The sequence below is a fragment of the Branchiostoma floridae genome, chromosome 12 (assembly GCF_000003815.2).
Source record: "Branchiostoma floridae strain S238N-H82 chromosome 12, Bfl_VNyyK, whole genome shotgun sequence".
In the NCBI taxonomy this organism is placed as follows: Eukaryota; Metazoa; Chordata; class Leptocardii; order Amphioxiformes; family Branchiostomatidae; genus Branchiostoma; species Branchiostoma floridae.
In genome coordinates, this window is record NC_049990.1 from 20,195,527 (window position 1) to 20,206,699 (window position 11,173).

General features: G+C 41.0%; 2 protein-coding genes across 2 annotated transcripts in view; both read right to left on the reverse strand.

The window, feature by feature from the left end:
* The window catches only part of LOC118427542 (high-affinity choline transporter 1-like), a 6,738-nt gene extending 5,522 nt beyond the window's left edge, over window positions 1-1,216 (reverse strand). The window contains exons 1-2 of the mRNA XM_035837379.1: window positions 930-1,216; window positions 182-337 (exon numbers count right to left, since the gene is read on the reverse strand). Of these exons, the coding sequence (XP_035693272.1) occupies window positions 182-337; window positions 930-1,128 (355 nt within the window). The 5' untranslated portion in view covers window positions 1,129-1,216. The remainder of the gene's footprint in view (window positions 1-181; window positions 338-929) is intronic.
* A 689-nt stretch (window positions 1,217-1,905) lies between these two features.
* LOC118428248 (high-affinity choline transporter 1-like) lies at window positions 1,906-9,282 on the reverse strand. The gene is made up of 10 exons (XM_035838254.1): window positions 8,975-9,282; window positions 8,379-8,492; window positions 7,421-7,576; window positions 6,726-6,874; window positions 6,145-6,342; window positions 4,979-5,132; window positions 4,244-4,458; window positions 3,693-3,789; window positions 3,163-3,334; window positions 1,906-2,447 (listed from the first exon to the last, which is right to left on the reverse strand). Exons 1-10 carry the CDS (start codon window positions 9,159-9,161, stop codon window positions 2,192-2,194), a joined length of 1,698 nt encoding a protein of 565 aa, XP_035694147.1. The 5' UTR covers window positions 9,162-9,282; the 3' UTR covers window positions 1,906-2,191.
* Between the last annotated feature and the right edge of the window lie 1,891 nt (window positions 9,283-11,173).

The following is an 11,173-nucleotide window of genomic DNA, read 5'->3' on the forward strand; positions in this document are numbered from 1 at the left end:
CTACCCTATTTGTATAGAATTTGCACGTTCCAACGGATTAGTACTTGACTGAAAACCTATTGTGCCTTCTACCCACTGTTTTCCTCAATGGTGTAATGTCTTTTGCTGCATTTTGACAATGATAGTATTTTACATGCACTCTTTAGCATTCTCGTTACAAATCTTATTAAAAAGACCATACCGAGAGCAGCCAGAATGGAACCGCACCAGCAGACGTCAGCCAGCAGGGCGGGGATGAAGAGCAGCCCGCCCATCTTCTCTCCGTACCGCTGCTGGAACGGGTCCAACATCGTCACGTACCCTTCAGAACGCATCTTCTTTGCGAAGAAAAGTCCTCCTGTTTGTTAAAACAATATATACATATCAATGATGACTTTATTGCTCAACACAGTTGTATATGATAATTGTACAAATTCTGTAAACTATTCTACTCTGCAAAATACAATGAATGTAATGGGTCTTTTTAATCCAAGTAAGTTGAAAATGCATTTTTTTGTACAGTTTTGGTGGAATTTCTGTTGCCAATGCACTTAACTACATTATTTGTAATATTTTCAAACAAGAGAATATCACAAGAATTATCAATGCCATACGATAATTGTATTATCCCCTGCTTATCCTATTGGATCAGTTAGTGAGCAGCAGTTCAGTCAATCTCATGATGTTTCTGACCTAGGGAAAAGAAATGCTGTTAGTCCTTATTCATCTAACCATAGCTTTAGAGTTGCCTTCATGGCACTTCGAGAAGAGATCAGAAGTGACTTTCGGGTCTAGTTACGTGGTGACCACTGAATAAGAAAAGAAACCAATGATATTAAAACTGAAGGCAAACAAGGCTCTATTTAACAGAAAGGAGGTGCATATTGAAAGAATCACATTGATTTCTGTTTCTTTCAACGGTTTATTGAACTTCCAACGACAACGCTTACCGAGAAGAAGGCTAGTGGAGTATCCGAAAGGGGCTTGGCACCAGATGAGCCCTTGCTTGGGGTCAAAGATCACTTCCGCTGTTCCGTTGATGTAGCCTCCTCCCACCCACGTTGCTGTGAAAGTAGGGCAATGTTGTTGTTTTTTTAAATGCGGATCTTTCCCCAAGACAAACATGTTGACAACACAGTGACAGGTCATTCGTCTTATTTTCTATCGCAACTGAATCATACATTCCAATTCACATTTCTCACCAGCGGTTTACTCTATTTGTGGTTTCCGCAATAAATTAAACACGGAACGCCCCCGCCCATATAGGGTACTTACCTCCTGGCCATGAACTTAGATAAAATGATATATCCGAAAATAATTTCATCAGGTTGCGTCAAGTGTAGAATATTGGAGGTTTATTTTTCTGTATCTGTATCTATATAGCCGGTATAACCGCCCTTCGATGTAACACACCTGCTAGTGAGTCTTTCCTGCCTATGTTTTGATGCCTATCAGACATCTTTCTTAGAGCTTCTAAATGGAGTGCTGCAACAGATATATCCAGTAAATAAGGAGGCGGTCTGTATAAGATTAGGCCCAGTGGTGAACCGGGACCAGGGGAGATGCAAACCTAGACGTTTTCACGTTTGGAAATGTGTTCTCACCGCAAAAGTGTCACATCAATATTGGTTACATAGGGCGTCGAGAAGCAGCACTCCAGTTAAAAGCTCTGAAGATGTCTGACAGACATTGAAATTCAAGCAAGTAATAATCACTGTTTGTGAAGAAGAATTATCCAACATAACCTGCAGATAATAAATACAGTATATGGTTCAAATTACATCAAAACCATTTAATTGTGTTCAAGAAAAGGACACAGTTTGTCGATTTGGCACATCATATTGATGGCCGTAAATACAAACAAGAAAAAAAATCTTCTACATATATACATCAAATAGTCTTAAAGTTTGTTTTTTTCCCGATACGAAATCCTTTATTATAATAATAGAAAGCCAATAACAACGCAAAAGCACAGTTGCTCTAATAATGTAAACACACGACAAAGCGGCAACAAAAATAACGATATTACGAAGTTATGAAGCTAAGCAATTAACAGGTATAAATGCACGCGCGAATATGTCATCGACACAATTGTCATCAAGGCATGATCTACATTACATCTCAGTGGGTAATGGTATAAATAGTGAAAATGTATGTATCCTTTGTGTTGTTCTCATCACCTATAAGGTCGAATACATTTAGAATCATATATTCAATTCATGGTCTCTAGTTCATGGTGTTCCCCAGTACTCTTCCCGTTAGCCGTGTTTGATTCTCTGGTAGGTGCCTGCTTTTCTTCCGCTGTGTGGAAGCATCCCGCGATGTCGTACTTCATCGGAATCTTCCCCTTGAGGAAGAGCAGGCGCGCTAAGTGTGAGACGAGGATGATCGTCAGGAAGCTGCAGATCATGTCCAGGGTCCGGAAGGGGAAGAGCTGCTTTCCTGTCGTCTCGTCGTAATATGGGTACCTTGGAGAGGGTACAAGAACAAGAGGTGTACGTTGATCTGCATGTTGCAACAATCGGAATGTCAAGTGTTAACAATACGATGGCATGAAATTGCATAAGGAAATCAAATACTAGTAGCTACACATTTGTAGACGCACATGTGAATCTGTCTACTTTCTCAGACCGGTAGCCTTACGTTTTAGAGAGTACTAGAGAATAAGTGTTATTGTGTCTCATTACTTCCATGACATCCACAATTAAGAGAGAAAGGAACATTGATAGAATCATAGCTATCATAATGAATTATGCAAGTTTGTAAAATTGTTCAGAAATTTCTTCAATTTCAATGTTTTCCATAAAAATACTTGAATACATATTATGATTAATGACAGGAGTAACATTAGCAGATATCAATTATGCAAGCAGGATCCTGATTTTTACAATAGATGCAAACATGCCATAATTCCTATAAGTAGTAAATGATAAGAATTTCATACTTGTAACATGTAAGTTAATAAGATGTGAACGTCACTATGTATGGATCAGATATAGACGCAGAAAATATTTGTATAGTAAAAACTTTTTAAAAACTATAATATTTCATAGAGGTATGAGTTCCCCGAGATGTTTTTCTTACAGAAGGCAGGACTTTACAAATCCCATTAATAACTGATCCAAAGCTCGTTGTATTGGGTGTCTGGCATGCTCTCTCAAAACGATCAACTGACAGGCTTACTTGATGACGGCTGGAACATGCAGAAGATCTTCTCCGCCTCCGAGCCGAAGCACCAGCCCGATGATGTAACCACACAGCGAGCCGTACGTGTTGGTGAACTTCAGGTACACCACGGACACCAGCTGGGGGAAGACGACTACGTACACCAAGTCCGAGCACAGCACAAACAGTCCTACAAACATAAAGAATTCAACTTATGTGTTAGATAAGATAGAGAAAACTGATCTAAAGCAATGCTATACTAATCTGTGGTACAGTTCAATTTTAGGTAATTTTTCTTGTGTTATCCGGTGGTTATAGTGCCAACACATGTAGTATGATAACGCAAAGAAGATGACCATAACGACAATATCTCTAGGTTTTGATTTTATATTGATTTTGTATACAAATCAGACAAGCTGCCTACAGTTGAAATGATTATTAAGGGCCAATGAATAATTTGAAAGGAAGAGAGCAAATATAAAAGATAAGATAGGATGTTAAGATTAAGGCAAGCTCTTTTTCTTTCTATTTGTTTATGTTTTTCTTACCGTAAACGGACTTGACAGTGATGGCAAGAACAGAAGCCAAGGCAGCCACAACAAAGATGGCAGCACGCATCACCCACACTATCTCTGTCTCCGACGCCTGTAACACAGATGGGTAATGCCATCTTGTATATTAGCTAATATGTTTAGAAACATCTATTCATGTATGATCCACATCCCCAGTTGAATATTCTTAACCTTGTGTGATCGCTCATATGCATTCACAATTATTTTCTCATTTCATTTCACATTTGTTTTTATTGATGACAAGATTGTGATCGTTTGAACTGATGATCCACTGCTCACTGAGTCACGTGTTCTATCTGCATAACGTGACGTCACGGCAGCAGTGAACTGCCCATTCCTTGACAAACACTTGCTGTTCAGTCGAAAGTTTGGGTGAGTCCAATTTTTGTGTTGGATATTACAGTTAAACTATTTGACTGATATCTACCAACACAGACGAACTGAAGTTATAGAATTGTACTATTTGAACTGAATTTTTTTTGCCATCCATTTGATTATAGATTGCTTTCGAAAATGGCGATCTGCACCTTTTGCCTGAAGAGGGGCTTGTAGACGTTCTTGGCAAACATGGAGCTCGAGGCCAGGACCGAGGAGTCCGTGGACGACATGACGGCAGCTGACACGGCACCGAGTCCGAGGAACGCCACCCACGTCGGGGTCAAGTGCTGTATGACCAACGGGAGTATCATCCTTTTCTCTCCCTCAATGGCTGGGTCTTTACCGTATGTCGTCGCAGGCCAGTCTGTTATGAACAAAGCAAGAAAAATTGAGGAAAATTTGCCTTTTTTCTTAGAGATACTCTCTTTCTAAGTTTTTTTTTCAGGAGTGCATTGCGTTTCTGCTATTCTGTATCCACACTATGAATCTAGTACAATGAGTTGTACAATTGCGATTCCAGACCTTGGAAAATGTCGAATAACAGGGAATGAGATACCGTTCGGTTCTTGCGTATAGCATTTACAGTCTGCAATTAGTCACTTCCCGCTACAGGCACTTTTTGCATGTAAGCGCACTGACGCACCACTCAGATCCCAGGACTGTGTACCTGCACTCTAGTGCGCAGCTATATCAAACATTGTCTGCTAATTTATCTAATTACAAACTTTCACCGATCTAACGTTTGAGATGGGAAGGTTTCACTGCTAAAACCACTCGTCCGTGCAGCCGTTTGTGTCGGAACTATTTTATGTTCCCACTCGGAGTAGTACACGAGTGAGACCTTCAATGGTGACATTTGCTGAAAGATTTAATACCATACGCACCTGTAGAAGCACCAATAGCACCGATCAGTACAGAAGGGATGGACATCAGGAAACAACCAATGCCTGCTGCGATGGACAGCCACTGCGCACGCGCAGGAGACTTGGAGGAGAGGACACGTTGGAAGTAGGCTTGCCACGGAATACCACCAAACACCTTAAACATAAAGACGAAAGTGGGCTAACGTGAAGACATTCACATCAATTCACTGTCGCCTACAATTGATTCATTTGTTGCGTGTCCTCACTACGAACATTGCTCATGTTTTGAGCTACTACAAGAATCAGTTGATAATGTTTCTGGCCAAGGAGGATGCTGGAACTGTCCCAGCATTCATTGCAATATACCTTCTACAATACGCATCCAAGATGGCTGACCGTGAGCAACAAGCATAAAGGCTTGTAATATTGCCTTTGACCAAGCGTAGCAACTGGTACAATTTGATCAGTGAAATTTTTTTATTAAATGGTCAATAAACTTATTATGATAAGTAGTCCACGAGAATAGACTGCCTGGCATGATTTTTGTTGGTTAGTTCTTGCATATCTAAATAATGCATTTTTTTCTAAATTTTCCATAGTTTCATGAAGTAATGGAAATTAAGAAACAAATGCACTGCACTGTTAAAAGCAAGATAACATGGCTGTTTATAGTTGTTGCTCTCTGTCATCCATCTAGGATATTCGTATGTGTTTTGTGTATTGCAATGAATGCTGGAACGATTAACGTTTCAGTGCCCTCCTTGTTATCTCCTTGAAAAATGGAGATATAGTTTTGCGTGTGTCTGTCTGTCTGCGTGTCTGTCTGTCTGTGTGTTTGTTTGTGTTTCCGGATATTTGTGGTCAGCATAACTGAAGAACCTCTTGATGGATTGCCATGATATTTGGTATGTGGGTAGGTGTTGGAAATTTTTTGGTCAATTCTGGGCCCCCTGGTATGTGACCTTGGTACTGCAGCAGAAATTCATTTTTTTGCATCTTTTGACCTGGATGTGCTAGGGTCTTGATTTTTTGGTGGCAGATAGCTTGTGACGTAAGGAATATGTGGTATATGTTTGGGTCCCCTAGCAGGTTGCTCTGGAACTGCAGCGGCGTTTTTCTCAAAATCTTCTTAGGAGGATAGCTGGACAAGGGAACAACAAATTTAGATGTTAGAAACGCATACTCACCAGCAGCAAGGCATGGTCTATCCAATATCCGGATCTCTTCATGTCCCATTCGCCGTACCAGCCGTACGTCTCTGTCTCGTTGAAGCTTGTGACGTTCACGGACGAATCGTTGATAGGTGTGTACAAGATCCGAGTCCACGTGGTGTTCCCGATGTTGGACACCAGGGGGTTGGTTATGGCAAATGGGACGGAAATCCACTGCAAAAAAAGGTAGACACATAGGACATGTCTGTCTGTCCGGAGGTACTGACAAAAATAAACACTTGTTTGTTCACATTTATTGTTGTAACAGTTCTTACGAAAGTTACTGTGCTTGTGTTGTGTCAATCAAGATATCCTACTCTTAGGCTACGGCTGTTTTGTGACGTTTTTTTTAATGCATTTTTATCGGGCTTTTTCATTTTCTTTATTGTTTTCTTGATGAAGGCAGCGAGCCATAAAAAAACAGTACAAAATAGAAAGCCCGATAAAAATGTTTTTAGAATCGTCAAAAAACAACCGGAGTCGAATTTGTGCTTGGAAAATAAAGATATTCATACTAAAGATATTCTTAGGTATCAACATAACATGATGGGACTTACCAGTCCGATGAATATGCAAATCAGCTGGATGATGTCAGTGTAGATGACAGAGAACAGTCCCCCGAAAAGCGTGTAGGAAACGGCGATGGCGGCTGATATGATGATTGACACGTTGACGTCCAGTCCAAGGATGACAGTCAAGGTCGTGCCTGAAGATAGAAATAATGCGGTTTTATTTATAAGATTCGGTAGATAGAGATGGAAACAATAGTGAAGAAGTGATTATACCAGTGTGGACTAATGTGTGATGAAGAGAATACATTAGGGAAGTCGAGCAACGCGTCGCCGACACGTTCGGTTACATGCAGATCATAAAAATGGAGGTATTGTTTTTGGTTTGTCTCTGTGTGTGTGTCTGTCTGTGCGTGTCTGTGTGTGCTGCTGTTTTCAAATATTTATGGTCAGCATGACTTTGGAACCTCTGGATGACCCTGATGATATTTGGTATGCGAGGGCAAAAGGAAACGGCGATGTTGGCCCCCTGTTGTGTGACCTTGGTACTACAACAGAACATCCGGTGTTTGTATCGTTTGTCCTGGCTGTTGTGCATAGCCTTACATGCCTTATACTAACGCTTGGCGTGTAATCATTAAAGAAACAAATAACTTCATATTCCTGGTCCCTGGTGGTACTTTTTTATGATAACATCGTTCAGGTGCATGTAGCATTCTTTATTACAATTAACAAGACCGTACCGAGAGCAGCCAGGATGGAGCCGCACCAGCAGACGTCAGCCAGCAGGGCGGGGATGAAGAGCAGCCCGCCCATCCTCTCTCCGTACCGCTGCTGGAACGGGTCCAACATCGTCACGTACCCTTCAGAACGCATCTTCTTGGCGAACAGAAGTCCTCCTGTTTGTTGAGACCAGATATCAATGGTAACCTAATTGCTCTCCAACGGTAATGCTAGTTCACCTTTATCCACTGGGTGACTTTTATCCGTTGTCTTTAAAAACAGCACATTTAGGAATATTAAGTCTGCGGACAGTGGTTTCAAATTTCCAGTATTTTCAAAATGTTCCCATTTGAAACCACCGTCTGTCGACTTCATATCCCTAAGTACGTTTTTCTTACAAGCAACGAATATAGGTTACCCTCGGATAAAGGTGAACCAGTGTTATATGCTAGTTGTACATAATCCTGGGAACTAAATCTACCCTAAAAATTACCCTGCAATCTCAGTACTGGTTGAAACCTGTTCTGATATACTGTTCTTGATTTATTTACAATCCAGGGAATACTACATTGATTGTCAATTTGATAAGGTAGTGGAATTTCCTTGTTTAATTGTTTTAATTTAATCTAATTTAATTGTTTAAATTCTACAAACTAATCTATTATACAAAAGACAATGTTATTTTCCTAGGGCTGTTGGATACTCTCCGAATGGACTTATACTTGTACAATCTTTGGCGGACTTCTGATGTCAAGCCATTTCTTACATGTATGATTGTGCTGTCTTATATTCATAAACCAATGGTTATCGCATGTACAGTGATTGCGCTGCCAATATAAATTTGAATTTTCTTCGTTGATCTAATGATAAAATATGGATTGGTAGCAAGCAGAGCATGGACAGAACAAAAAAAATGTGTGTCTGTTTAAAGAATCAGATAGATGTCTGTTTCTCTGAACTACACGTGACACCGCTTACCCAGAAGGAGGCTAGTGGAGTATCCGAATGGAGCTTGGCACCAGATGAGCCCTTGCTTGGGGTCAAAGATCACTTCCGCTGTTCCATTGATGTAGCCTCCTCCCACCCACGTGGCTGTGAAATGTTTGCGAAAATGTTGATCTTTCTTTGACACAAACATGTTGACAAATGGTCTAGCTAGTGCCAGTCACTGACCTCATTTTCTGAAGCGAATAAATAGATTCCCATACACAATTTCTCACTATCTCTTACTCTATTTGTGGTGACAACGTCGGCAATTAATCTAATACCCCCGCCCATAGAGTACTTGCCCTTGCCATGCTAAACCGCTCTGCCTAAAAATATAACGATTAGGATAATAGTTTTTCTATTCGTCACCCCTTTCCGAATGTTAATTACAAAGACAACAAATAATACTATAACGTTACAGATTGTATAGTACACTTCAAATAGTTTTGTAGACCGTTTTTTCTACTTTTTCTATACAAGCAGTGGACGAGGAATTGCCTAACGTTCTAATAGATAAATAGGCTAGGTCACTTCAACAAGATGAGTAGATGAAAAGGTTAGGGTCACTTTAACAAGATAGCACATACCAGTCATGGTCATTATCCCAATGACAACTCCGATGTCCCGTCCGGCCAGGATGACCTGCTCGCTCTCCGGGGCGCCCTCGGCCTCCGCCTCCTTCTTCGCCCCGCGACGCGCCGCCCACAACCCGATGGCCAAAATCACCAGGTAGAAAACAATAACCGCAATAATTCCCGGGATGTTAACCTCCATTTTGCTTGATGCAAAATCTAGACCCTATCGCCAAGAGGTTGGAAGAATGACGACAGAGTTTTCGGATGCTCTTTCGACCCGTTTTTGACCTCGCGCGACTATCCGAAGAATGACGGAGAGTTTTGTCGTTCATCCGTATATAGTGTTTCTCTCTTGTCGCCTCTCATTGGTTACTTTATCTTGGCAGGACAGTGATGTCTTTTAGATTGACCAATCACTCAATATCATCGTGACTGGTAGCTTAGAAGACATGAGATTTTTAAAGAATGTTATACTGAGTACTTCTTCCATACTACGCCGTTCAAAAGCAATGAGACGTATGACATGGCTGTTTGCAATGTGTCTTATCCTTGTAGTGGGTTTCCTGGTATCCAGTAGTATAGTGAAGACAGAAGAGACCCATGAGCTATAAGAATACGACTGGATACCAGACTATGTAGTGGGCATATGAAAAACCGGTACCTTAGGGCTAAGCTAATACTCAGCTAATACAAGCTACGCCTCACTATATTGTATTGACATGAAGATACTTTAGGGTTTATAATGCTCATGTATTTGACCCAATAAAACTTCCGTTGTAGTTGCCATGATGATAGCACGTTGTTTTCAACATCTATTCAACCGTGATTACATATCATTTGTTGAATGGGTGAGGTCAGGAGTCTTTGACATAACATATTAGGATCTATGTTATAGCAAACGTGGTGGTTTTGGACTTACAATTTTTGGACTATTTGAAATCAAATAAAAAGAGGATTAACGCAATTTTGTGATAACTTGCGACTGTCGAAGTTCTGCTGAATAACCTTGTCAAGACTGTCCCGAAGTTTCCAATTGCCAATGCCATATTGTACGTGAAATGACCTAATGTTGTTCCTTTGTGGAAATTATTCCAAGCTTTTAAAGGAGTAGTACCCTTCATAGACCTTATTCTTAGCACGATTATAGACACGTGGTATGCCAAGCTTTCTTGACTCTCTCGAGCCACATGACGGTACGTAGTGCTCGGGCTTGCAAACTTGCCATGAGGTCCAAGCATCTCCTCTTGACAGCCTTCACACAAAACATCGAGCCGAACGTACCAACCCTAAATCTGGATGAATGGAAAACATGACCCATTTTGGCATGATTGAACCTAACCAGAGGCTGGGCAAGGAGGTGTAAGTCTCTAAATATGGAGAAGTGGGATACGAAAGCGGTCAAACTGGATACGAAGAATAGATATGCAACAACTGTCCTCAACTCACTTAGACAAACACCCAAGTTGACCTGGAGGAGTGTACTTGCGTCATGCAATGTAAATGTGGTATCATCAAAACGGTTATGTCAATCAGAATGCAATGACAGACGGAGTACACGGTTTCTTTTCACTAAAAGTCATGACCGTTGGGGACAACAAAATCCTCACCAACATAAATCAACTGTTGGAGCACCAAACGGACAAACAAGACAAACATCGTCCGCATACATCAGATGGCTTACATCAGACCTCGGCTCGATTTAGCTTTAAACTTAGTTTGACCGCCGCCAAGTTGACGTAGATTTGCGGTAAGGTCATGACCTAACCTCAACGTCATGTCCACTTTTTCATATCAGATTACCCAGTTTTGCTTGGACGAGGAAGAAAGATGAGGCTTGAAAAACAATGCAGATGCTCACCCCAAATGACCAATGATCGTAGTGCTCTGGTCAACCGAACGCATCTATAACTAGGGGTGGGTGCCGGTACAGAAATTCAAGGTTCAGTTCAGGTCCATGTACGGACCTGAACCTGGACCTGATTGTATGTGAAAACTTGTGAATGGGTGATACGCAAAACATTGGTCCATTTCGCTACAAAGGAATGTGTTTGATTCACTAATTGCCGCTATAAATTTAGACCATGTTTGACTGTAGAAACTTGTAAATTGTTCGGCTCCTCTACTTCACTCTTGCTACTTTCTTGGACCGGTAACCCGAAAACACGTGAACGCATGCCAGTATAATATGTTCATTTTCCAATCGATCCAAAA

Bases quoted from the DNA above. Each gene is read 5' to 3' on its own strand.
- LOC118428248 (XM_035838254.1), bottom strand. From the start codon at position 9,161: ATGGAGGTTAACATCCCGGGAATTATTGCGGTTATTGTTTTCTACCTG. The intron at 6,875-7,420 runs GTACGGTCTTGT...TTCTATCTTCAG, and splicing joins CTCCATCCTGGCTGCTCTCG to GCACGACCTTGACTGTCATC. The intron at 6,343-6,725 runs GTAAGTCCCATC...CTTTTTTTGCAG, and splicing joins TTTGCATATTCATCGGACTG to TGGATTTCCGTCCCATTTGC.